The 27,649-nt window shown below is 35.5% G+C and overlaps 5 protein-coding genes across 7 annotated transcripts; 2 read left to right on the top strand and 3 right to left on the bottom strand.

Annotated features, from left to right (window-relative positions):
- Window positions 1-3,916: 3,916 nt before the first annotated feature.
- On the bottom strand, window positions 3,917-6,078 carry RYa (RYamide). The gene is made up of 3 exons (XM_066741320.1): window positions 6,054-6,078; window positions 5,756-5,985; window positions 3,917-4,532 (listed from the first exon to the last, which is right to left on the bottom strand). The coding sequence occupies exons 2-3, from the start codon at window positions 5,910-5,912 to the stop codon at window positions 4,291-4,293; spliced, it is 399 nt and encodes a 132-aa protein (XP_066597417.1). The 5' UTR covers window positions 5,913-5,985; window positions 6,054-6,078; the 3' UTR covers window positions 3,917-4,290.
- A 4,204-nt stretch (window positions 6,079-10,282) lies between these two features.
- LOC136782146 (kinesin-like protein KIF23) lies at window positions 10,283-14,649 on the top strand. Its single transcript, XM_066741348.1, has 12 exons — window positions 10,283-11,005; window positions 11,141-11,887; window positions 11,963-12,500; window positions 12,574-12,678; window positions 12,771-12,856; window positions 13,020-13,150; window positions 13,248-13,351; window positions 13,451-13,555; window positions 13,623-13,769; window positions 13,830-13,994; window positions 14,075-14,308; window positions 14,375-14,649. Exons 1-12 carry the CDS (start codon window positions 10,980-10,982, stop codon window positions 14,543-14,545), a joined length of 2,559 nt encoding a protein of 852 aa, XP_066597445.1. The 5' UTR covers window positions 10,283-10,979; the 3' UTR covers window positions 14,546-14,649.
- Window positions 14,650-14,846: 197 nt separating this feature from the next.
- PIP4K (phosphatidylinositol 5-phosphate 4-kinase) lies at window positions 14,847-20,939 on the bottom strand. Of its 3 annotated transcripts, none has more exons than XM_066741359.1 (10): window positions 20,582-20,939; window positions 19,981-20,225; window positions 19,553-19,650; window positions 19,219-19,329; window positions 18,503-18,787; window positions 17,874-18,012; window positions 17,425-17,724; window positions 17,152-17,327; window positions 16,930-17,072; window positions 14,847-16,857 (listed from the first exon to the last, which is right to left on the bottom strand). In XM_066741359.1, the coding sequence occupies exons 2-10, from the start codon at window positions 20,116-20,118 to the stop codon at window positions 16,670-16,672; spliced, it is 1,578 nt and encodes a 525-aa protein (XP_066597456.1). In that variant the 5' UTR covers window positions 20,119-20,225; window positions 20,582-20,939; the 3' UTR covers window positions 14,847-16,669. The 3 variants fall into 3 exon arrangements, with proteins under 3 accessions (XP_066597456.1, XP_066597455.1, XP_066597457.1); XM_066741358.1 differs by having other exon boundaries at window positions 20,477-20,939; XM_066741360.1 differs by lacking the exon at window positions 18,503-18,787 and having other exon boundaries at window positions 14,851-16,857; window positions 20,477-20,932.
- Window positions 20,940-21,163: 224 nt separating this feature from the next.
- Window positions 21,164-24,751, top strand: LOC136782147 (probable ATP-dependent RNA helicase DDX23). The gene is made up of 8 exons (XM_066741349.1): window positions 21,164-22,109; window positions 22,186-22,518; window positions 22,594-23,016; window positions 23,113-23,239; window positions 23,297-23,420; window positions 23,576-23,952; window positions 24,059-24,233; window positions 24,351-24,751. The coding sequence occupies exons 1-8, from the start codon at window positions 21,505-21,507 to the stop codon at window positions 24,572-24,574; spliced, it is 2,388 nt and encodes a 795-aa protein (XP_066597446.1). The 5' UTR covers window positions 21,164-21,504; the 3' UTR covers window positions 24,575-24,751.
- LOC136782154 (prostatic acid phosphatase-like) lies at window positions 24,482-27,309 on the bottom strand. Its single transcript, XM_066741364.1, has 8 exons — window positions 27,171-27,309; window positions 26,494-26,579; window positions 26,124-26,222; window positions 25,793-26,032; window positions 25,507-25,692; window positions 25,093-25,428; window positions 24,796-24,994; window positions 24,482-24,604 (listed from the first exon to the last, which is right to left on the bottom strand). The coding sequence occupies exons 1-7, from the start codon at window positions 27,232-27,234 to the stop codon at window positions 24,818-24,820; spliced, it is 1,188 nt and encodes a 395-aa protein (XP_066597461.1). The 5' UTR covers window positions 27,235-27,309; the 3' UTR covers window positions 24,482-24,604; window positions 24,796-24,817.
- Window positions 27,310-27,649: the final 340 nt, after the last annotated feature.

The raw sequence follows: 27,649 nt of genomic DNA on the forward strand, positions 1-27,649 counted from the left end.
ATCCACTCGGCACGAAGAGCCACGGGCGCCTGTTACTCCAAGACCAACGGACGATGGAGTACACGTCGGTTGGCTCTCACTTTCTCCGACGCCGAGTAGTTTCATTTTGGTGTACGTAAAACTCTCTCGAGTCGTGCTACTGCCTCCCCACCAGAGATACCCGGGGCACAACGCGAGAAACCAACACCTCATCGTATCTTCTCCTCCCACCCACGACATACCTACAAACGCACGGTCTACAAAATATCACACAAGACCATTCTTCACCCCTAACCTCTTACCTCGATTAAGCGTACGACACTCTTCTCTTATTCAGCTTTTCGATTCCAACATTATCTTTATAATAATCCTTTACAGCGATATTTCTGTGTGTTGACAAATATTTTTCTGTTGTTTTATCTGTTTCCTATAATAGATAAGAAGCAACAAAATTTCAGTCAAGTGTTACAGCAAAATTGTTTAAATGATTCTTTTACGTACCTCGATTATCAAATATTTTTGTTACTTTTAATGATATTTGCTATTATTGTCACTCATTATACCCACCCTCTCTCTCCTCCGCCTTTTTTAACCGGTAAGAATCATCCATTTTCGTCCAACCGCTATCGTAAAATCATTCCATCCTGTATTCACTCGTGTCTCTTCACTATAATGATTCACCGGTTATTGCATAACCTTCGTCAAACACTTTTGTTATTTTTAGTGAGTTTTGTTATCATTGTATATCTCGGTGTCTTCCCCGTAAACTGGTAAGCACTGTTGTCACACTTTTGGTCGTCATTGTTATTCGCCATGCTTGCCCTTGGTCTCCCTCTCCCTCGGCCGGTAAGAATCATGAATTTTCGTTCAAAAGCCACGGTAACCTGCATCGTCTCCCCGGTCTCCCTCCTCAATTATGATTCACCGCCTCCTGCGCAACCTCGTGGCGCCCTCATCAAATACTTTTGTCACTTTTAGTTAGTTTTGTCATCATTGTCACTCATTTCGGCGCGCCCCCTCGCGCTCCTTCCTCGTAATATCCTGTATTTTGTAATCTTCACCGTCTTCACGTCAATTCGGTTTCGACAAACGCCCCGTACCCTTTCCACACTTATTTATTCGCCTGTCATTAATTATAACTATATCCTGAAGCATTAATTAAGTATACAGAGAAAAAGGCTTCGAACTCATTTCCACGAATCTGATTTAAACTTGTATCAGTTGTATTCCAAATATTGTTCCTCGATGGTTACCAGCGATTCGTATACTATAAACAATTAAGAAAGAGCATTATCGCGGGAAAGGAAAGCGCTAACTTCACGGTCGTTTTAGTTGGACGCACGCACATTCGTACAGGCATAAGTGTGACTCGTGGAAAAAGAGCATGAAGAAGCACAAAAGACTTTCTTAAATACTTCGTCGTTACTTCAAAAATCCCAATGTCCAATTTTGCCCTTTTGTACAGTGTGTGACAGAAAGAGAGAGAGAGAGAGACGAGAAAGAAATCTCTGTATCGTTTGTTCGAAATTGCAAAAGATCCATCCGTGAGTAAAATGTATTCACCAAGGCGGAAATGATTATTTAAGAAAATCATCGGGTGAAAGTTAATGCGCAAGAGACCAAGACAGATTTTGGCAAGCGCGTGAAATATTAAGGAGAGGTTATGTCCGTAAAGACTAGTGGTGGAGGTCACCACTTTTACGAGTGAATTGCAATGGAAGAAAAATTCTATCGCTTGTTAACTAAAATTGTATAAGTATAGGCGCATGTATGGCAGTGGAAGTGAAAAGAGAGGCGCCTGTAGCGTCACGCACAATCCGTGACAGTATTACAAGGAAGGATCGATGAAGAAAGTAAAAGTTTATGTTTGTGGGGGGAAGTGATAGCGAATGGATTTAGGTGACATTATTTGGCTTTGGAAGAAGCGAAAGCGCGTAGTAGCGTGAATAGCAGTTACACACTTGGTACATTTAACGCAAGCCTCATTTCCGGTCAAGAAGGACAATGTGGAAATTTTAAGTAGAAATCGAGGAGGATTCGCGACACAGTCCAAAGAAATCTTATTGAAATAATGCAACAATGACGTATTGCAGTTTAGTGCCAGGAAACTACTGTTTAAGATGGAAAGTGCAGTCCGTCTCTCTCAAACAAACATTTCTCTTGTATTTACCACTCGGTAAAACTGACATCGAGCAAAGAGAAAAAAACTAGGATGATGCATACACGTTGGTACTGTTTCTGTTAACTACACCTGGCAGCTGGAAAATCCTGTTTCAGTGAGTATTATGATAGGCACAGTCGCGTGATCGCGAGACTGTTTCTCAATCACACTGATTATTTATTATTAACATTATTTTACTATTATTTAATGGAAATTTGAATCAACACTTGCAGAAAGTTTTGGCGACCAAAAGTAGAAACGATTGCATCATTGAAAGCTGAGCGAAGACCGGGAAGAGGCAATTAGGAATTGTTACATGGTTCGAAGCGTTCAAGCTTTGTATACAAAAGAGCGCGATGTTTGCATATATATGTATATACACTCGTGAATCGCATAACCAACATTGTAACTGAAGCCGGTGCAATCCCCTCTTATTATATACTTATACACGATTATATTCTCTAGTGAATCACAGTTGTCAAAGCGAACGAGAAAAGACAGGGAAAGGGTCGTATGTTTATATATATGTGTATATATTCACCTATGACGTCACGTCATCCAGAAAATAAGAGAAAATTAAAATTTGAAAGAACGAGGTACATTGTACGTATGGTAGAGTTTTTCGAGCTATTGTAAAAATATCCTGGATGCGATTGTGTTACTTAGATATACGGCACTGCATGGGTGAGCTGGCATGAGCTAGAGTTTGAGTGGGGGCCGTGGTCCCGTGTATCATATATGCGTGTATCCGTCACCAAATGTGTGTGTGCGTCTCTCTCTTTATCTCTTGTCTGTCAGTTTACTTTCTCAAGAACGCACGCAACGACAGGCAACTGGCTCCTCTTACTTTCTCTCGAGTCTCGACACTCGTGACTCGGCAGCATTGGCAGAGCTAGTGAGCGAAGCAGGCGAGGCTGTCGGTGGTAATCTGGATTCTGGTACTCTCTGATTTGGTAGTGGGTACTAGATAATCTAGTACTGGCATTTCGTAGCGTTGCCGGCGCAAAAGTAGGCCCCAAATACGATCAAGTACGGTTTTACGCAGAACAACTAGCCTTTATCGAACGCTTACGCCACGCGATCCTTTACCAATCGATACTAGTACGTGCTATCTCTGCTCTAGCGCAAACTAAGGGTTTGTTTTCTATTGCCACGCTGCGAGTCGAATCAAGGCAAATATATCTTTCTTCTCGTTTCAACTTATTGCACTGGTGCAACACAGTGAAGCAATGGAAAACAAATCCTAAAAGTGTTCCTCTTTTTACTTTATTACTTGAATGAAAGAAAAACAACAATCCACTCGCGTTCCAATAATTGGCCCGTTTCGGCTCGATTGTCATCAGTCTCGACTCTTCGAATTTTCATTAGCGAAAGCGAACGAAACGCGATTATATTTATAATTAACCGTAATCATTATAGAAGCGCATCTCAAAACCAGGTAAAGTCTATTAATTCCGAAACACTTGTTAAACGTCGTCCTCTTTCTCCGTGTAACTCGCCTATCCAATTACAGTTTCAGCCTTATATATACTCCCACGTCGTTAATCCCTTTTTATGCCGAAAAGCTTTTGATCGGCCGGATCGAATTTACCGGCCAATTTATTTATAATAATTAGTCCGATAATTAGGCGAGGTGTTATAAAACAGAATAATTAAGCAGATATCGAAGATTTTAGAGGTTATAGCCCACGTCATGGTTGATTGTCACGCAGCTATGTATAATACACGAAAGAGCGCGCTATATACGGTGGCGATGAGCTACAGTACTACATTGGGTAAACGTTACTTTTTTATTTCTTTTCCGGAAACGCTGAATTTTTTCTCCAACTTCCAACAATAATCGTACAAATTCAATAATAATTATCTTAAATACTAACGTTAATCATTGATCAATCGCTTTATTCTTGTAGTCTTTATTATTCTCTACACAGATAGAAGAAAACCACCAATTTTTGTACAGTTATTGAACAATTTGTTCCTTCAGAATGCATTGCAATTTTATGCATGATAAGTTGCGTTTGTGTGCATGCGTACAGAAGGGATAACGCAAATTATCGATAAATCATTCATCTTCTTGCAGGGATTCTTTCGGTCCGCCAAAAACGATGAGGTTATAAATGGTGTTTTGGTTGATGGTGGTAGGGGTAAACTCAATCGAGTTCCCGATCGAGCAGTTCGGCCTCGGGATAAAATTGTTGTTCCTCCAAACGTCTCAGGTATTGCAAAAGTGCGTCTAAATGATTCATGCCATCAGATTTTAACATTCTCTTTCCGTAGCGACTTCCCAGGAAAAAGCGATCAGCCCTTGGAGTGATTTCCAGCAGCCGTGATGAATCCTTCGCACTCGTTTCTCCAATTTCCGATCTACCGTATCTGCTATCTGTGAGAAAGGCTAAAATCATATTCATGTGTTATTAAGTCGCACAAATTTTCATATGAATACAGGAAAATTCCGATTTAGTCCACCATAACCTCTTATCGTAATAATTAGAGGAGAAGCAGCCAACTTCATACACCGTTACCTTCTAATGAGCTAATACAACGAATGGCTCGATAAAAACTCAAGACCAAATCAATGCTCGCCGCAATACGGTCTAAGCCTAGCATAATACCGTAGTAACAACTCTATTAACAAAACTCTTCAATTTATTCAAACCATCTTCTCCTTTTATACCGGGTGGTCGTTTAGCTATGACTAAACCTATAAATTTGTATATTTTTAATAATTATAAGAATAAGTTTCCTACACTATTTGTGAATGCAGTCCTTGTCTTAGAAGCATTTAAGGATTAAAAATTGCTTAACTCCAGGCTTTATATCGATTTGACGAGCATTGTGCTGTAGCCAAATGTTATCCAAATTTATATATCAACCATATGGTGTATTATATGTACAGCGTATAAAATGCACAAGAAAGTATAAGACTCCTGCATTTGGATCGTCACTGCTGCATATCTTTGTCATTCAGATATACATAAAAAACATATGTATATTACGGTAAAGAGAGCGCGTAGGATTTAAAGGTAAATCACGCACTGTGTTAATCATACAGAAGCACATCACCCACGTAGGAAAAGATCGAGTGACAGGAACCGGAAACGGGATAATTGGGAATACGACCATTTCACCGCGTCTGGACCGCATGATTTCGTGATTAGAGAGGGACGAAAACCTACCGAGAGATAGAGAGGAAGAAGTGGAGGGAGAGGGTTTAGCAAAAGAGAGCAAACCGAAAGAGAATTGATGGAACAAAAGGTGAATAAGTCGAATAAATGTCAAAATACACTTTTTATATCACCGTTTTCCAGCGTTCGGCACGCCATTTATTTATAACGTTCCTTCGTTAAGTATAAATTTAGTTTTAACAACTCGACAAACCGGAGTCGACTTTCACGCCAAACAGTTCATAGGCCAATTTGATGTTTTACGATAAACGACTGTAGTAAGAGCAGCATTCACCGGATATATTATAATCATGTAATTGTGTTTTCAGTATCGTTTCTTCTACTGAAGAATGGGGGGGGGGGGGGGGGGGGAGAGAGAGAGAGAGAGAGAGAGAGAGAGGGAAGGAGGTCAAAGGATGGTATTTTACGTATTAAACAATTTACGACTCACAAGCACGTGGTTCCTGCCTCTTTCCGTAACGTCCATGGAGGTAAAAACCTTGCTGGGATGCAACTAAGGTGACGGTAAGACAACCGATGTACCACCACGTCAAAAATCTACTCATGCCAATACTCGTTAATCCGTTTTTATTGTAGGCTGACGTCATCCCTTAAGAACAATTGTGAGAACCGTAAGAGACCTGAGGGCGATTTGCAAATGGGGAGCGAAAGGTCGATAGGCTGAAATAATATGGATGATGTAAATATGGCGAAATGGGATGAAGAATGAGCGTTCCAGTTGATAGTACCAAAAGTAGTAACGATGAAGCAACACGTAGAAGCAACTGTGCTGTACCCTGACCCGCAAAAGGTTTATATAGCCCTCCCAACCACCCACGAAGTCACACTGCACCCCAAGCTACCATCCAATGGGCTCCCTCTCCTTCTCTCTCCCTCTCTCACCCTTTTCATCCCTTTCTCCGTCCATTGTGCCCAATCAACGTCAACCCCTCAATTTTTACCCTGAACGATATGACGACTGAAACGAGATTATCGCACTGCATCCTGTTATCGTATTTACGAGCCACGTTGCTTCGTGGTCAAATTTATCATAGTAATTATTCAGCTTCGATCCTTTTCTCTCTATTTTTCTCTATTCTTTATCATCTAAGAACTCGGATTCTCCAGAATAGGAGCTAGATTTTTTTTATTGCCAATTGGTTCAACCCTGCGATTAAACGCATCCTCATTCTCTGCGGTTGCTTTACGACCAAACGAGAAAATTACTGATCGTCTTTGGCACGAATAGCCCAGCTCGTTATAACCGTTCTAATATTTTCGCTTTGTTTATTCATATTTTCTCAGTGACGCTCTTAACTCCATTGCTAACCGTCAATGAAATCTATAAAAATCACCATTTTTTTATGGGACCTCTCTCTGGAACACCAGCTTTTCTAGAGACACTTAAGAGACTTGAGCTGCTCGTAAAGGGAAGGAGAAACACCAAAGGAATATACCGAAGATCTAAGAAAAATTCATTTCCGAAATAATCAGGTTTAGAGCACATACGGGATTAAAGTTGTTTTTCTAATTTCGTAAGGATTGATGCAAAATCCTGCTGCATTATTACTCGAACTAACCAGTTGCACTGGATAATAGAGAAGTAAGAAGAATATATCATTTGAAGTAATTCCTGCAATAAGATTGTAAATCTAATTATTTCGAGTCACCAGTGCCGTGTGCGATCTTGACGCAGAGAAGGTGAATTGGTGGAAAAATCTTGTTTTGTTCAAAGGCTCGATTCAAGTAGGAACAAAGGAAAGTGGAAAGGAGGATATGAGTTTGATATGAATATTTATGAGGAAATTGAAAAGCATTTGTAATAAATTAATAAAACAAGAGAAAATAGATGCGTAAAGAAAAATAAAGGAGTCCTTGCTAACTGGATCCTTTGAGGAGAAAGGGAGAGAGGATTGAGGGAGGGAACGAGAGAATTACAAAAATAAAAATTGAAATAGGATCTATTGCAGGGAATGGGGATTTGGAAAAACTAGTGAAAAGCCCGGTTTGATGAATGAGAAAAGTCTGAGATCGGGACAGTTTCGTTAATTTGCGACTGTCTCGTATGATTACGGGTACTTTTCCTAAAGTTAACCGGACAGCGACGATCTTATCAAGAGCTTTCACGTATAAAGTGTGCCTAGATATTTAGGGTACGATACCTACTTGGATGACGCAAGACTTTTTATACCTATTGCAGACAATAGACAATATGATATTTCATACTTCTTGGAATAATATCAAATTACTATATTTAATTGCAATTGTTATCACTTTATCAGATATCCTATCTAACGATAAAACATGGACGTTCAAATTGACATATGTTCGGAAAATTAATATATTTTATTGAATACTCATTTTCAATGAAACGTACGAGACAAAGCATTCAGTTTATTCTCCCACGCTATAGGAACTAATATATGAAATAAGAGGGGATATTTTCTAAAATTTTGAAATTAACTTTTGCTTTTCCTTGCACGCAGGAATGCAGAGTCGATTCTTGTTAGCCGATTTAACATGCATGTCTTTTTTCTCCACTTTCTCTAAACATCTATATATCGGATTTCCCCGATTTGCTACAATTCGAGACTGCAAGGGCATTCGCGTGACTGCTATGTCACTCTATTAGTAGCGCTGTTGTTGTAAAAGTTCCCCAATCAAATTTTCAATTACACTGCGTATGCGTGTATACTGCATACATTATGTGTCCATCATTTTATTCTTTTTTTCTATACGCTAGTAAAGTACTAATACAAAAACAGTGTGAAATGAGAATGTGTAGTAATGCATATGCATACTAACAGCGTTATCTATCGGTAACATTTAGCATTTTTGGGAGTACGTTTTCCTATACATATATTGCAATACAATCTCCCTACATTATGATTGTATTAGCACTTTACTAGCGTATACCTCGCTTGCTTTTTCCATTCCTCTTGCTCTACCGCTTCTGTTCTTTTTTTTTTTTTTTTTTTGAGGGGGGTAGGTTATTCATTATCCTTCAATGCGTGGTGAAATAAATTTAAGCTTTCGCAGATTAGACCACTGAAATGTATAATTAAAGAAAAAGCGTTAGCGGAAATAAGCATTGAATCTCTCTCTAGGGAGCAGATGGGAATGGGGTAGGCGCGCTTAGGAATTCCCATAATCAAAACATTACTTTTCCTACGCACGTTTCGTTAATTAAATTGCAACAGATCGACGCAATAAAAAGAAGCGAAGAAAGCCTTTAATTATGTCAAATTTGTGAATTATTAAAAAAGAACGAGGAAAAAAGAGGATAAACAGGCAATGGAAGACTCAATCTGTGCTTGCTAGGCATGTGTATTACAATATGTATGTATATAGCTTCTTTTGAATAATGCAAAGTGCTGATAAAGCTTGGGCGAAACTAAGAATTTTATAGTTTTAGCAAAGTTTTCAAGTCAGTGTGATAGGGGAGGGAGGTTAGATGAAATTAAAGAGTTGGTTATAAGGGTAAGAGAGAAGGACTTAACTTTGCAAGTGGCTTTTTTTAGTTAAATATCACCTCAGCAAAAATCAGCATTTCAGTATTCTTGCGTGTTGGAATACCTTATTGCCTCCTGTGTGTGTGGGAAATAATTATATAGTAGTAGTCTGGCCCTGTATGTGACTTTTTTTCTTCCCTTTTTTCTTTCGTCTTATTATTGTTTACTTAATTTTTTTGATTACCATATTATCACTCGTTCTTGGTCATTACTTTTATTATTTCCATTTGAAAATTTATAGGCACTCTCGGTTTCAGCCGTTATGCATGTGTTTTATGCGAAAGTTGCGTACACACAACACTTGGGATGAGTACACCATCGTTTAGCCAAACTGTAAACCATAAACACTCGCACTGACAAAACTTGCCATGTTATCATCTGACGATAAAACAGGTATTACATATGAGAGAATTTCCCTCCTCTCTCCGTACACCCCGGTCGTCATCTGCAGTTTTCGTTCATTTCACTCATTTTCATTCATTAATTACCTCGTGGTGTTTTTGAACATATGTTCGAATGATCAACCAATGATCAATAACAAAAATACTATAAGAAGAGAAGAGAGAAATTGGATCGGATTATACTGCCCACGGCCTAACCCAACCCGAGATTGAAGCCAGTCCAGTCTGGTTCAGTGACCAGTCCCGACTCCCGGACCGCTCACTACGACACATCTCTGATTTCCAATAATATTTATTGGTTAGTCTTTTACGGATAATAACGAATTAGAAAAAAATAACTTTTTCGAACAAGAAAATCCCCCCGGATGTTCCCGTAAGGTTAATAAAAGAGGTCAGTGTACGGGGAAAAGAGAACAAATGGCAACTCTATTCATAAGCAGCTTTAAAATACCGTGTAAGGGACATGTGAGTATAAAACTTATATATATAAGGAGCAAATATTAAACACAAAAGTTTCATTGGGAGGCTTTGTGCAAAGAACTATCTTTATTTGATAAGATATTTATTTTTAATATTCTGCTCCTTTTAATTGTACGAAGACTTTATTAATAGTTTAGTTATCATGTAACTTAATGGTAAATTAACAGTTTCGTTAACTACTGTAATCTATTTCTTTGTAGCAAGTTTAGTACTAACAGAATTTTTTTTTAGGCTGCAAAATTGTTTTGTACAAAATCTAAAGAACCCAAGATACCTGTTAATTTGTTAAAGGATACATATTCTAGTAATCATCAACCGAATGGTGCCATCTATGATAAGAAACCATTTAAAATGCGTTTAGAAGCTGGCAAAGTATATCCATGGTGTTTATGTGGCCAAAGCAAGAATCAACCATTATGCGATAAGACTCATCAAAATATTTTCTTAAAAATCAAACTGAGACCTATACTATTTCAAGTTGACGAAACCAAAGAGTACTGGATTTGTAACTGTAAACAGACTTCAAATAGGCCTTTTTGTGATGGAACACATAAAAGATCAGACATACAAACCAAGAAATAGAATACTGTTATTCTTTTTACTCATCTAAGAAATATTTGTATAATAATTCTTTAAATATTTGTAAAATATAAATAATTCATAATACTAAACTAGTACAATTTTTATGATGTAACATATCTGTTTCCCATTAGAAAAACTTGATAGAAAATAGAGAAAGGTAGGGTGCAAATGACTATATATTCAATCAAAATATACACTTTTTTAACATAAACTTATTGTTTAATTTCCTTTTTATTTTTAAAAAATTTATTTGGAAATACAAAATTTTTTTTGTATAATTTTTCTAAAAAATCAGGGCCAGTGTTTGTGAACAGAATTGAATGATAATATATCAGAATATACTTCATTTAATCTTATATTTATCAGATATGCTTTTATTTATGGTGTTTCTCTTTTTTTATATCGGTTTTTATAAACGTTAGAGAAAACGTGAAGTAAACTGAAGAACCGTGGGAAACTACGTGTGTGGATCATGTGGCAGTGCGGTAAGGGTGGATCGGGTAGGTGGCAAGCAGTGATAAGGTAAGAAAAGGAGGTGAGGTAAGGTTTCTAAACCCAACCCAAACGACCCAAAGGCCAAACCCCCAAAACTCCGCTGCCGACAGTGCTGACTGCATCAGACTGCATTACCATCATTGAAACGGCAATACGGCAACCTGTTGCATTTATTGTATATTCTTGTCTTCAAATAAAGAAATATATGCGGTATTCTATCATGAAAACAGCGTAAGTCTTATTTGTGGTATTCTCTGCTCATATATCTTGGATAAAGTATCGTTTAAAATTAAATCAGACAGAAAATATTTTTAGTGGCGGTCTGATACTATTATAGTTTTATATTTCCTTACAAAATTCTTACAGGCGCTCTACTCCGCAAATCTGTCCGAAAGAACAAGCCTTCGGCTCGAGGCATAATGTCACACCTAAAGATCCTGTTCAAGTATATTGTCGCTTAAGGCCAATGTCACATCCAGATGATATATCATGTATTACAATCGAGTCGAGCAACGCAATGATTGTGATACCACCAGAATCAGCAATCAATCTTCGTAATGGAAACCAAAGGACTCTATTGGCATCTTTTGATCATTTGTTTGGTACAGATGCGACTCAGATACAAGTCTTTGATGTTGTAGCTTTGCCTCTGATTCAGAATCTTCTCAAAGGAAAAAACAGTTTATTATTTACGTATGGTGTAACAGCTAGTGGAAAAACATATACGATGACTGGAGATTTGCAAAACCAAGGAATCATGCCACGTTGTCTAAATGTTATTTTCAATAGTATCTTGCAATATCAGGCAAAGCGATATGTATTTAAACCAGATAAAATGAATGGATTTGATATACAGAATGAAGAGGATGCTTTGCTTGATAGAAAAAAAGATTTACGCTGGGGTACTTCTAAATGTAAGGGAAAAAATATTAACAGAGAATATGATAAAACTGAAAGCGATACTGCTACTTCTTCTGTCTCCAGCAGTAGTCACAGTGATGCATTAATTTTAACAGTTGACCAAGATAATGCCTATGCTGTATTTATAACTTATGTAGAAGTTTATAATAATAGTGTGTATGATTTGCTAGAGGAGACTGAGATAAGACCCAAGTAAGTTGTTTTAAACAGTAAAAGAATTCATTTATATAAGACTCTTCTGCATATTATCTGTTTTAATTTTTTTAGAACTATGCAAAGTAAAATTATTCGAGAAGATAGTAATAAAAATATGTACATTCATGCTGTAACAGAAGTAGAAGTAAAAAGTTCTAAAGAGGCATTACAGATTTTCAATTATGGTCAACAAAGGAGAAGAGTTGCACATACTGCCCTCAATGCTGAATCTAGTAGATCACACAGTGTATTTACAATAAGACTAGTCCAGGCCCCTTTGGATTCTTCTGGCGAGAAAATAGTTCAAGACAAACGTGTTATTGTTATAAGTCAAATATCTTTGGTAGACCTTGCTGGAAGCGAGAGAACGAATCGTTCCAAAAATACAGGCCAAAGATTACGCGAAGCGGGGAATATTAATAACTCGTTAATGACATTACGAAAATGTCTGGAAATTTTACATGAAAATCAGACACAATCGACCAATAAGTTAGTTCCTTATCGTGATTCGAAATTAACTCATCTATTTAAAAACTATTTCGATGGAGAAGGTCAAGTTAGAATGATCGTGTGCGTTAATCCTAGGGCGGATGATTACGATGAAACCATTGTAAGTTTAGGATACATAATATTTATAGAATAATCATGAAGCAAATCATTTTTAAAACAGTTTTTTTTTTTAGCAAGTGATTAAATTTGCTGAAATCACTCAAGAAGTAAAAGTTTTGCGGCCGGTCGCTAGAAGATTAGATTTAGGATATACTCCTGGCAGAAGACAAGCTAATAATGTAAGAGAATTAAAATATTGATAAAGCTACATAGTATTAAGAAAGTTATGAATTTTATATTTAAACTATGTTTTTGCCATTGACATTTGTAGAATTTTAGAGAAGCTCAAAACAGACTAGAAAAGAATGGCTACGCCGAAGCGATGGATTTAGAATTGGATCTAAACTTGGTATATAGGTAATGTATTGGTATTACACGGTGAGTGGTGTAACGTGTTCGGTACGTTACTCCACTCACTATTTATCGCATGCTAGGCACGTGACTCCACACGCTGTATATTTGTACAGACTTTATATTATCATAAAAAAGTGGGCATACCTATCATTGATTTTCCTTTTAGTCTGGGAGGACCTTTTCCAAGTCTAGAAGTTAAAAGTGCACATGATGAGCAAACAATTACAACTTTAATGCGTTTCTTGGAACAACGAATAATCAAACAAAAATCACTCAGTGCTGATCTACAGAAAAAACGTATTACTCATTTTTTCTTCAAATAATTTATTTTATTAATTAATTTTGGCTACTACTTCTTTCATCTTTTATCACAACTAAATTTAACAAATTTTAGAATCTGAGCTACGAAATATGTTAGTTGTATTGGAAAGAGATAATATTTCCTTGAAAATAGAGAACGCTACTTTAAAAGTTTCTAGCGAAGAACAAAAGAGAAAGGTGATCTTTTTAGGACCTTTATCAGCTTGTCATTATATTTGTTTTCGCATTCTTTCATTTTATAATTAATTGTTTTTCTTTTTTTCTTTCTGTGTATAGATTAATACTCTACAAACACATGTATGCAAAGCGGAAACTCAAGTCGACATTCTAATACAGAAACTAAACGCGGCAAACGATGCAATCAGATTTTTACAGCAAGAAGTATATATTAAATAGATAAAACATGAATTCTTATATGAATATCTTAATATTTTTATTTTTTTTTAAGGTAAAAAATAAAGATGTAGTTTTAAATCAGAAGATGATGGAGAAAGAAAGGACTAAAATAAAGTATAATAATAAAATTCAGGCCAAAACCGAAAAAATGAACAAAGAATTGGAGGATAAATTAAAGCAGCAAAGAGAGAATCTCGAGGTATTTATTAATATACTTTAACGTAAATTAAAAGCTTTTTAATTTCATATAAATGTCTAGGCCAAAATGAAGAACAAAGAAGAAAAATTGAATTTGGTAAAACAAATAATATCAAGCGACGATCCTGTAGTTGTAAATGAAAATCAAGCTCCTGTGGTTGATGGAAAATTAAGTCCCTCATCAAACAATTTGCAACAAACCGAAAGTGAAACTGTGAATGACTTGGTAAGTAGTATAATGTATATGTTTATCTTATAAAGGTTTTAATTCTCGATTAATGGTTAATAAATTTTATTAATGAAAAGGTTAGCATACCTATTGTAAATCCAAGATATAGAAGATCAAAAAGTGCAGACATATGGTTGGACCATCGTCCTCAACATCTAGTTCCGTTAGGGACAATTTTTCAGCCGCACATGTCGTCAAGAAAAAGTGTTAACCAGCTTCTTGATCCTAAAGATATTACAGACAGAACTTCGAGATATTGTCTTGTATCCCAACAAGATGTTAATGGAGAACTGGAAACTAAACTTTACAAGGTTTTTATATATTTTTTAAAACTGTCAAATTTATCTAATTTTATTCTATTTGGCATTTAATTCTAGGGAGAAATTTTACCAACTAGTAGTGGAGGCGCTCAGGTAGTATTTAACGATATGGAGTGTTTAAAACAAACTTCGCCAATTCCAAAAAGAAAACATAGTGGACAAACACCACAAAAAGAAAGGCAACCCTCACCAGAGACTTCTGGTCTTTCTAAAAAACTTCGCCTTTAAGACGAACTATTTTTTGTTTATATTGTTTCACAATAATTTATAGATTTTACTGTGACGAAATTCTATTATACATTCTTTAGTTTTTCTATATATTTTATTGAATTACCTTCGTTTTTTTTCAGCTATAAGCACCAAAGATTATTATATGCTTTGTAGAAATCATACAAATTTATTATTTAGTTATTCAACGATACTGATATATGAATATTTAATTTTAATGTTAAAGCTTTCTAAGCGCTGTATGAATAGTTTATAATCATTTAGGAAGAAATAATTAAATGGTGCACATAAAAGGTTTTGTTTCTTTTCACTAATCATTTTATTTACGCTTGTGCGTCCACTTATTCGCAAAACTTTAGTTAGTACAACAACTTTGTGAACAATGCAGACGTTTAAATAATAGGAGCCTGGTTATTTTGTCAGACACAAAAATCGAATATATATATATATATTATGATACATCATTTCTATACAATGCTGCTTTGAAGCAAAAAGATAAGTATTCAAGTGACATAGTATGAAAAAGGTTCAAGTTATCAAAGACTTCTAATGATTGACAAATTATGCATCACAATTTGAGACGATTCATTTGCAGCCAAAGAAAGTCACACAGTTACATTGCTTGTCTTCCTGTTATTTTTTGCCTTTTTTAAAGACTGTAAGCATATAATATGAATTATAACGATTAATGAGCATATTATAAGTAAAAAATTGAAGCAAATGAAGACAAATTAAACTGCAATCTCTCTCTTTCTTCACAATATCTTCATATTGTAGAAAAAACAATCGTACAAAGTATTGAGACTAGATGAATACCTTAATTAGTAAAGAAGTTAGTCATTATTATATTGTAACAAGGGCTTTAACAAACTATAAAAAGTAAATCATTAGATTATTTGAAGATAGCTTCTTCCATACATATTGTGTATCTTCCTTCATCTTTATAAAATTCTTCAGTAAAAACCCACTCTAAATGTTGTCACATTTTTTTTTTCTTTTTGTTTTAATTTTTTATTGATTTGTTTATATTATCACGTGAAAAAAGTTTAATCAGATATAGTAAAACCAGCATATGAAAAGCTGTTCACGGGGTTTTTGCCTTGTGCTTTTAATTAGTGCTTTACAGTTCTTATGCAACATTACATAGGCTGAGAGGGAGAGAGAAAGAGAGAGAAATGAAATATTGTCGATTATTTTTGCATCTTAATGCGACTTGGACGGTCGGTGTTGAAAGGATGAAATCAGCGACCGCAATAAATAGATTATCGTGCGTATTTACGTGGATTGATATTTCGTAGTTATGTAGTTCTCGCAGGCAAAGAGAAAGGTGAAATTGTTACACTTCTATCATTTTTCCCTTTTCTTTATACATGAATGCTATATCACTTCTATTGGGCATAAAGACACCAATTTACGGGCATTTGTCGTACTGCAGAAAAACCGTCAACTCAAAATGGATCAATATTGAGATAACGAACTTTCAATTTTAATAAGTTTTCAGTTTTACTCTAAGTAAGCAGAGCTCTCGGTATCAAGTGGCTCCCTTTCAAAATTACATTTAACACTGATATAACTTGAAGCGGCTATGCTAATTACTTTTGCTATATCTAATTATTATTGATAATATTAGGATATTTAATCAAACTAATAAACATTTCGACTTTAGTTTAACGTTATTTACTTATGCACAGTAAACTTTAACCCAAACAGTTTTAATATACACAAATGCATCTAGTTCTATTACTATTCTCAATTTATAACATTTACATACAAGTATTTTCAGCTCTTATTGCGCAAGAATCGAAGTGTTTTTAGATTTCTAGTAAATCTCAACACGCGCACGTAAACAATACACGCGTACATTTTGCAAAGCATATAAAGTCAGTAAAGGAACACATCTTTTGACGTAAAAGATTGAGAAAAGGGAAATAATGTTTTTAGCTCATCGGATGAGATTTTAAAGCAATTAGCAAAATTTGATTAAGATAAGAGAAAAAAAGAATAGAGAAAGTAACAGCCATACAGATGAAAATTAAGATTTTAAATCTAAACGTTGCTTGTATAACTATACGCAGCAGCGATTAATCGACTTTCGGCGTGCTTAAACATTTGTGAACGATGAACTTACTCTATAGCTTTACTCATGAATTCTATGAATCGCTTGCCATACTGTTCTGGATCACAGGTTGATATGCCATCCACATTGGCACCATACTTCACCGTCTTCGCTGCCTTTGCTGCTTGTTTACGGACCCCATAATGAGTCAGAACATCTATTATTGCTAAAAAATAAATTTCTCGAGTAGGCGCACCTAAAAAAAAGTAATATAAGTTTAGTGAAATGCTCTTGCAATATAAAATAATTTTTATTTGCAGTGTTTTACCATCTTTACTGGGAATAGCGTAAATATCCAATTCAGGAATAATGGTGTCTTCATACTGGAGACTGGCTTCACGAATTAATGCTGCATGCGGAGACTCTGGTGGCGTGGCCATTCCAGTTACACCGCTCCATTCCCACAAACGACTAAAAAATGAATAATCGTGAAGCGAATAAAAGCGTACAGCTATTTTCAAAAAATTACTACGCGGAGAAAAATACTCACTCTCCGACCGGACCTCTTGATTCCAATCCACTTCCTGACTCACTATCTTCCTCGTCGTCGTGATTATCTTCGTTTTCCGCTCGTTCAGCTCGCTCTCGGTTTTCTTGTTCAGCTCGTGCACAATCGTGGAGACCCAATAATAATGAATAATCCATCAGATGTAGTCGTGTGAGAAACTGCAAATAATTATTTAACAATTAAACTAATATTTCCCCTTTTTTCACAGAAAAGCAAACGATGCCCTCAACGACAGGGTAAAAAAAACAAACTAACATCAACGTCGGCAGTTAAAGTCTCTATTAGCTTGGATTTTGCTTCCTCGCCGATATAAATTTTCATGCCCTCCTTGACAAAATCATTATCTTTATATGTGGGAAGATCCTTTTCTCTTTCCTTATCGGAAGCTTCACGATCTACTGTTGATCCTTTTAGGTCAAATTTTTTGTGCGTTGTCAAATGGTTGGAGAAAACATTTCTGATCGCAACGACGTAATGTTCAACACCATCGACTGTTAATCGATACATTCCCAAATATTGAGGTAGCAACGTTTTCCCATGACGTTCGACGATATACTGTAATGACAAGTTCATTTAAAACCACTAATCACTCAAATGCATAATAATTTCATTGTTCAAAAGAAATATAAGATTGAACAGACAAACAGCTCATTCTCAAAAATTTTTTCTTAATAAATCCGCATTATGTAGAATATTATCCTTACGGGATGATAATGCTTCAGGAAAGAGTGCATTCTCTCCACTTCCTCACTTGTAAGGGTTTTAATAATAAACAATTTATCATACGACTGATAGAATTTGGCTCCACTTTTACCTGAAGAATCATCCAATGTTGGCTGAGATCTGAAAAGAAAATGAAGTATTAATGAAAAAAAAAATCAATTATTTAGTGCAAATAACAATCTTAAAAGTGGTCATTGTTATTATTGTTATTATTATTGCTTTAATCACTTGATTATTTAAACGAGGTGCTGGTTTCCTTTCACTTTGAATTCAAGAAAAAATTCAATTAAGCATATAGTAAATAATAGAAAAAATGAAAAGCTATAACCAAATTGGCAACAATAAAATGGAATACAAACAGCAATCACAACAGCAGGGAAAGTAAAAGGTAAACAAAACAGAGTTAGTGCATAATTTAGGATAGATTTTAAATAAACCCGTTAAATATTGCTTATCAATTTAGTTGCTCGCTCGTATATTCTCTTCGCTCCCTGCACTCTTTCATTCTTTCTCTCTCTCTCTCACACCCCCCCCCCCTTTTTTTAAATGTCAGTGTTAGCCACAAAATGATGAGCAAAAGAACCAAAACAGGATATCAAATCTGGCTAACCTCAGGCGTTTTGGCTTAAAACTGTAGGTGCGCAATGGTTTATTTAGAAGAGGAGCTGGAAGGATTTGTTGGCGAAATTGCGCAAGAGCAGTACTAGGGGACGAAAATGCCGAAGAAGAGGGAGATGGAGGTGGAGCTAAAGGATGAAGTAGTGGAGAAGTTGTAGAAGAAACAGTTATTGAAGGAACAGTGGCAGATCGCTGAACCATTTGACGAGTCCTTCCGTAAGCAGCCGCCAGACCCGGCTGCCGCCGTTTTGCTCGCGAAGGATTAAATGCCCGACATCTAATAGCAAAATTTTCGCATTATTTCTAATCTTATAAGAAACTCTTCCAAATTTTTGCTTCAGCTTAAATTATATTATTTTCTAAAGACAATATATTAACTGAAATTTGTTGAAACTTCTATAATCGGAGGATCTAATCAAAAACACTGTTTATACAAAAAAACTATTTTGACATTTTTTCTTAGAATGGGAAATATTTGGATTAATTGCAATTAACAAAAATATGTGTCTACTTGTGATTCCTTTGATAATGTATCTTTACAATAAGTTTAATCCAAATAAATGCTTTTATAAAATGTGTGCTGGCTACAAATAATGAAAAAAATTAATCTACTAATGCATTCTCCTGGAATAAACTAAGATTTTGTACAATATTTAGTTTAAGATAGAATCTTAATTCAATATATATGCAAAAATTCAAAATTCTTACCTTGTCATTGACTCCTTATAATCCAAATCATCTATACCAAATCTTTCCCGCAGGTTTCGAAAGACTAATGGACAGTATTCCTTAATTTTGAAATGGGAAGGCATATTTTCCCTGTAAAAGATAATAAATAATTAAAATTACTTCATACTGGGCAGGCATTCACCTATTACTATTATTAAAGGCCAAATTGTCAAAGAGACCTTCATTGATTCTATTATTAAAGCAGTAGCTCACCTACCAATCTAACATTTAAAGGTATATTTAGATTAAGCTAAGTCTTCAAATTGTTTTAAGCTTATATTAATGAATTCTTAAAATTTATCTTTATACCAACTTGTTAAAAAGATGATTATCCACTTTTAGCTTGCTATACGCTCTGAAATCATCTGGCAATAGCATTACTGGTATGTTAACATGACTTAGTTCATTTATCTGGAAAATGAAAGAAATATATAAGTCCCATTGTAACAAAAGTATATAAACATAATAAATTATGAAGAATCTACAAGGGTTGACAATGAGAAAACAAAACAATACTAGTGCTATATTAAAACATAAAAATTAAAATGATTCAGCTATGTTAAACTGTTAAAGATAATGCATATAATAAAATGATAACTTTATGGTAATATAAGATAAATAAGATTAGTCAGATTAGTCAGGTAAAAAGTAATGGCATTGGAGAAGTAATATTATATTTTAGTAATACATCAGTATGTTATTATGGCTATTCTAGCTAATTAATACAGATTTGTTACTCACTGTATGATTGACGCCCCACATAAAAACACTCAAAAGAGGCTCATTTGCACGAAACAGTTTGACTTTTTGATGTTTGACACGGAAGTGTTTTTTTTTAAGCTTACTGAGCCCACTGGAAACTAAGGGTGCACTGGACATTTTTATTAGACTTTTCTTCTCTTTTTGTTTGTTGAAGATAATTTTATTCAATAGTTTGTATCGGTCATCCCCTTTTAGATCAACAGGCAGTATTTATATCTTCATGCCTGTAAATTTGTTTACGTTAATATTGTACGAACGACGCAATAAAATCTTTGCAAAGATAGTTGAAAATACGGCAGAAAATATAAGTATTGTAAGAACTATGAAAAGATGGGAATATTGTGGTCAGATTGGCGAAAACTTAAAGCTATGCTGTATAAGTTCCCGAACAACAAGAAAAAATTTGGCGCAATCAACCGAGCGCTCGACCAACTGACAGAAAAGGCGTAAGCTTTGTAATATCTGGCCCACCAACCTGATCTGATAAGTTATTAGCACTATAGTTACATGAATCTCTCTCTCTCTCTCTCTCTCCCCTTTATATCTTCTGCTGCACTCACTGCAACTGACTGCAACTCACTGCTGTTTTGATCCTGTTCTTTCCTATCCTGTTTTGTACTCGATGAATTTATGTAGTTTTACGTATTATTCGTGTTCGATTGCGCTACTACTCTTTACTTTTGATTCAAGATTCAATACCAAAACTTCAATTGATTGAATGGATGATAAGTATAAGTGGATGGTCAAAATCGCGGAATGCTTCCAAATCTCAAATGTTTCTCACTGTAATCAGTTTTCGGCTCTGCTATAACTCTACCTATCGTATTTTCCTCTCACTGTCTCATCGTTTAATCATTCGCACAATCTTGTTATCATTATATACACGTTTAAAACGTCAATGTGTCGTTTTCTGATTACGTCCCTTCCTTTATTTATTTAGCCTTTTCACTTTTCACACCTTTTAACACTCAATTCAATAAGAATCCTTGTCTATTTATACAAATATTATACTTCGTGCCTGCCTCGTTCTTCGAGATTACATTGGTAGTTTCGCTCTTATCCGCCAGGAGTCGCCACATGTTTAGAGAGAAAATTCTCTCTTCGTGGTACCCATCTTCCCCTGACTGAATTCCCTCATACGTTTTTTTCGTGCAGAAGGAGAAGGAGCCGGGCCACCATGGGCACCATGCTCCGCGGCCCAAGGCCCAAGTGGCCCACAAGTGGCCCAACCTAACCCGAGATTCAAGCCTGAACTGAACTCTGAAGCGCTGAAGGCGCTGAAGCCAGTCCCGTCCCGGCCCGGACAGTCCCGGACAGCTCACCACGCACATCTCCGATTTGCAATAATATTTATTGATCAGTCTTTTACGGGTAATAAATAACGAATTAGAAAAAAATAACTTTTTCGAACGATTTGATAACTCCAGATAAATTTAAAAATCCCCCCGAACGTTTCCGTAAGGTTAATAAAAGAGGTCAGTATTCGGGAAAAAAAGGACAGCTATGGCAACCCTACGTGAACGAGAAAGGGAGCGGGAAAGGGAGCGGGAAAGGGAACGTGAAAGAGAACGTGAAAGAGAACGTGAAAGGGACAGGGAGCAACGTCGTGATGGTCGTGATCGCCGGCGCTCAAGAAGTCGATCAAAAGATCGGAAAAAAGAAAGAAAGCGTTCTAGGTCTAGAGAACGTTTTCGTGAGAGAGATAGATCGCGTGAAAAAGAACGCGAAAGGTCCAGAGAGCGACGTGATACAAAAGACAAATTGAAAGATGAGAAGAAATCTAAGACCAATCCTGTGCCTTCTGTTGAGGAAGAAGGGAAGGAAGAGATGACAGTTGAACTGAAGAAGGAAGATGACGAGACTGAAGAAAAACCACAGGTTTCTGTAAAGAAGGAGCCTTTGAGCTTGGAGGAGCTTCTTAGTAAAAAGAAAGCTGAGGAAGAAGCTAGAGCAAAACCAAAATTTCTAACTAAGGAGGAGCGTGCAGCATTGGCACTTCAAAGACGTCAGCAAGAGGTTGATGCTATGAAAAAGAATCAGGAAGAACGTAAAACACTTTCGCATGGCGAAGGTACTAGCAAAGACAGAGAATGGGTCGATAGAGACAGGTATGTTCAACTTTAATTAACAAAATCTAAATCTTGCAAATTATCCTGCTAACAGTTCTTATTTGAATTTTTATAGACGCAGAGAAGCTCAACGATCTAGGGAGGAAGAAATTAAAGATAAAGATAAAGAGAAAGAGGTAGAAGCTATTAAAGAACGTTATTTGGGACTAATAAAGAAAAAACGTCGTGTTAGACGACTTAATGACAGAAAGTTTGTTTTTGACTGGGACACTTCTGAGGATACTTCTGTTGATTACAATAATATTTATAAGGAACGTCATCAAGTTCAATTTTTTGGTAGAGGTAATTTGGCAGGAATTGATATTAAGGCTCAAAAACGTGATCAAAGTAAATTCTATGGTGAGCTTTTGGAAAAACGACGCACAGAAGCTGAGAAAGAACAAGAAAAGTAAATAATCAACAGTCTTTTAAAATACTTATTATCAACTTCTAACTGTATAACTTACCAAAACCTTTTTTTTAGAATGCGATTGAAAAAAGTAAAACGAAAGGAAGAAAAGCAAAAATGGGACGATCGTCATTGGTCTGAAAAAGCATTAAATGAAATGACTGAAAGAGATTGGCGAATCTTTAGAGAAGATTACAATATTACTATAAAAGGAGGTAGAATTCCTGATCCAATTCGTTCTTGGAAAGAGTCTGGTTTTCCTAAAGAAATTCTTGATATCATTGATAAAGTTGGTTACAAGGATCTTACTCCTATACAACGTCAAGCAATTCCTATAGGATTACAAAACAGGGATATAATAGGAGTTGCTGAAACTGGATCTGGTAAAACTTTAGCTTTCCTGATACCGTTGCTTTTGTGGATCACAAGTTTACCGAAAATTGAAAGGATTGATGAAGCTGACCAGGGACCTTATAGTATAATTTTAGCACCGACTCGGTACATACTCAATTTAAGTTATAATTTTAATAGATTAATAATTATTTTCCAAAGCAAATAAAAATTAAATAATGGTATATAATTAAATTTTTACAGTGAATTAGCACAGCAAATTGAGGAAGAAACAAATAAATTTGGTCAACCTTTAGGTATCAGAACAGTGGTCGTTGTGGGTGGTCTTTCCCGTGAAGAGCAGGGATTTAGACTAAGGATGGGTTGTGAGGTATTTAATTGTGATAAGCTGCACATATGAAAAGATTTTTATATTTTTTTATTTCAGATCGTTATTGCTACACCCGGTAGATTAATAGATGTATTAGAAAACAGATATTTGGTCCTAAACCAATGTACTTATATTGTACTTGATGAAGCCGACAGAATGATAGATATGGGATTCGAACCAGGTAAACTTTTAACTGCCACTGAGATTGATCTAAAGTATTAGATGGACCAGAAAGTAATGTCGTTTTGGTATTGTCAATATTATGTAAAAAAAGGCATTGCTCTCCAGTCCATGTAATGTAAAAAATAATAATTGTTTTCTGTAATAAAATTTTAGATGTACAAAAGATCTTGGAGTACATGCCGGTGACAAATTTAAAACCAGATAACGAAGATGCCGAGAATGAAGAAAAATTACTAGCAAATTATAATACAAAGAAAAAATATAGACAAACTGTCATGTTCACAGCTACTATGCCACCGGCAGTCGAAAGACTGGCTAGGACTTATTTGAGAAGGCCAGCTGTAGTTTATATTGGTAGCGTTGGTAAACCGACTGAAAGAACGGAACAAATTGTTCATATTATGGGAGAGGCCGATAAGCGTAAGAAACTTATGGAAATTCTCAGTAGAGGGGTTGAACCTCCAGTTATCATCTTCGTCAATCAAAAGAAGGGTGCTGATGTACTTGCCAGGGGTCTGGAAAAACTTGGGGTAATGCATAATATATTTAAAGAAGATTTTTGTATTATAAATTCCTTTTTATCATTTACTATCGTTACAAACTATTGTCTAATCGTGAATTGAATTTTAATTTCAGTATAATGCTTGTACTTTGCATGGAGGTAAAGGCCAAGAACAAAGAGAATACGCTCTTGCATCGCTTAAAAGTGGTAGTAAAGATATTCTTGTGGCCACGGACGTCGCTGGCCGTGGTATAGATATCAAGGATGTCTCTATGGTTATTAATTACGATATGGCGAAAACAATTGAAGGTTGGAAATGTCTTTTATACACTCAATTTATATTTCAACAATAACAATAAATGTTTCGTAAATTACTAGTTTAATACTGGTCAGTAAATTTCAATAATAATTCAAATTGGTTTTCAGATTATACACATCGTATAGGTAGAACGGGTCGTGCAGGAAAAGCTGGTCTAGCCATTTCATTCTGCACGAAGGATGATAGTCATCTATTTTACGATCTCAAACAAACAATTCTCGCAAGTCCTATTTCCACGTGTCCTCCAGAACTTCTTAATCATCCTGATGCTCAACACAAACCTGGCACTGTAGTTACTAAGAAACGACGAGAAGAAAAAATATTCGCGTAAAGGTACTCACCACACCTTAACTTCGTTTAACTGGAATTATATTTTTAAACGATATATTACAGCGGAGATATAACAATATTACTGTAAATAATAATTTTATGCTCCAACAATTCTAATTGATACCGTTATCTTGCAGATATCACAGTTCAGTAAAATAATAAATTAAATTAAGAAAATTGTTCGTTTTTTTATTTAAAAATATCACAACTTTGATAAATTACCTATATTAATATTATGCAGTAATCAAGGTGAGGGGGCTGGTGGTGGGGTATAGTCTCCATCCACTTCACATTCCTTTTTCCAATCATTCGGAATTATTGGCTTTAAAAGTTTGATGAATTTATCCAGTGGGCAAACTCTACGACAACCTGGTATCGTAAGAGGATACGGCGCGTGCTCGGTACTATTACGCAAGAAAACCTGAAAATATTTAGTCGATAATAGTAAAATATTAATCTTGTTCAATACTTCAACAGAAAATTATGTACACAATTTTAACATTTTCTGTCACTCCTTACCTGAACATTATATCCATTTTCGTCTTCGTGAAGCTCTAACATGGCCATAATATTATAAATTGGCATTTGGCACTGCCAAATATTTAATATATCCAATAATGTTACCATTGTACTATCATGTCCGACGTACATGAACATTTTTCTCTGAGCAGGCTCTAAAGTTCCATCCCTTTGAGCTAACATATCAGTAACGATTTTCTTTAGAAAGGGTCCACCTTTTAATCTTTTCAGGAGATCGTCGTAAACATTAAGCCTCAGACTATACAAAGTTAATGGCTCCAATTTTTCGGGGTAATAATCATCAGTCCATGAAGGTAAAGCTAAATTCATTGTTTTCTGCAAGAAAAGTTAATTAGTTGCGGAAACAATTATTATGCAAACATAGACTAAAGTCATTTATGGTTGATAATTTACCTCTGCTGTTAACGTTGCGTAAAGCGAACTAACGTCGTCAGGATTAGCAATTTTCATGCCAGTCAAAGCTGTAAGCTCATCGTATAGTTCCTGATTGTCATTTTGCACTTGTTTGACTTCCGGTAATTCTAAAATCCCATCTCGTAGCATTGCGTACTTGGGGCAAGTGTCCCAGACCAGCATTAACTGTATAGCAATAGTATTGATAATTACAACGAGAATAATAATTTTTGCTGCATTATTTATTCAGCTGCAGCTATTAACATTTATATTTGTTATAGAGTACCGTATCTTCGTCTTGGGGTTGATAATACAGAGAAACTGGCTGCCAAGGAAAGTTGGCCTTAAACGATTGCTCCTCGCTTGGTTTCCACAATCCAGCAGCCTCTAATAAAGCTGACATTTTCGTTCTGTCCACAGCGGTGCACTGTAGCCAAAATTTCTCTGGACTGTATTCGGAGCCCAAAAAATGTCCATACCGTTGCCTGAGAAACACTCCTTGATCGAATTGGTTGTTTCTGCCTTGCTATAAAATTGAAAAATTGCAACATTGTTTATAGAGATCTTCTATGAACGTGAAAAGTGATATAAAAATTTAGTTAAACCATATCGCATACATTTGTAAGCTGACCCCAACCATAAGGCTCCATAGTGTAGTTAATATACGGGTCGTTGGGATAAGTGTCTTGTGGTGCTCGTTCTCCATGTCTCATCACCTGAAAACAACTTTTCTCTTTAATCTTTGTACTAAGGTCTATCGAAGGTAAATTTCTTATTGCACTCTATTACATTACTAAACTCCAATAGAGTAAAATTATTAATTTGACAATTATTCTTCCTTGAAGAATTTTCTCATATGCAAATGAATTCTCTAACTTTAATATATTTCGTCGATAAGATATGTGTGATAAGAGATAATCGCACCGTTAAACTAAATCCTGAGCGAGTAGTGAAAGTTGAAAACAATTTTAAGAATTTTTTACTCACCACTGTTACTTGTCTCAATGTGCTTTCAATTTTGTCAGGTACATATTGATCCTCGGCTTCCAAATTAAATGGTAAAATTGGAGAACCTGTAAAAATATACAAAGATTAATTTATAATTGTATAAATTTTAATAAAATCGTGTTGGTATATAATCGAAGGACGATATCGAAGTGTGCACGTGAAACGAATAAGGGGAAGGCCAACTTTGAATAAAATCATTACGAAAAATGTTTGAACGTGTTTTGCAATAGTATGAGCTCTTAAACTACTGTAATAACAAGGCTGAATATATAAATGCCAAATTGCTTCATAAATTTTGCTTCTTGAGCTTCAGAGATTAGGAGTTAACAACTCCATTGATAAGAACGTAATTAACCATTTTTCACAAACGTTTAAACTTTTCACACTGATAAAGAGAAGCTCTTATTAATTAGTAATACAAACTCTATTGCGTATATTATTTTGGACCGCGTTAACGTTTTGTAATCTTAAAATAAGTGTATTGATTAATTTTTAATTATAATGCAGAAAACGATAGATAACATTGCATCAGAATGCTTCGGTATGTGTAAGAAAATTGTTTGGATATCATTTAGAGAACATTGTTTAACGTGTAATAATAACAATAATAAACCCTAAGGAATGCGAGAATTTTTACAATAATTTATTAACGTTACCAAATACATGTGTAGCGAGGAGTAGAAAGACGGATAAACCAGTTGGTAGCAGTTTGAGAATCATTTTGTAAAAGAAACTGAAAGGATGGTATTCAGTGACGACCTGGACTTTTTTGTAAAGAACCAAACGCTACCGAGTCCGGTCGGACACTGAATTGTTTAGGCCATGTGCGAGTAGATTAGTAGATTCTTCATTTGCCCCCACCAGACTTTGTATAGATCAAAAAATTCTATCTACATCAGATTCAAATCACTCATGAAGACGTTATCGAATGAAATTCTTCTTTCAACAATTGAGAAGAACGTATAATTTCACATTCGTTACATACTATATCGTAACAATGCAATTTACATTAGAGAATAAACTGAAAGCTGGACAAAAAAATGTCTGTCGTACGGGTTCAGTAGAGTCATTAAATCAACAAGTGATTACAAGAGGAATCTAATGCAGATACTTGACAAATTCTTAAAGAATTCTC

This window comes from Prorops nasuta, unplaced genomic scaffold (assembly GCF_024137725.1).
Source record: "Prorops nasuta isolate Cenicafe-Biocafe unplaced genomic scaffold, Cenicafe_Pnas_1.2 PNAS00025, whole genome shotgun sequence".
NCBI classification, from domain to species: Eukaryota; Metazoa; Arthropoda; class Insecta; order Hymenoptera; family Bethylidae; genus Prorops; species Prorops nasuta.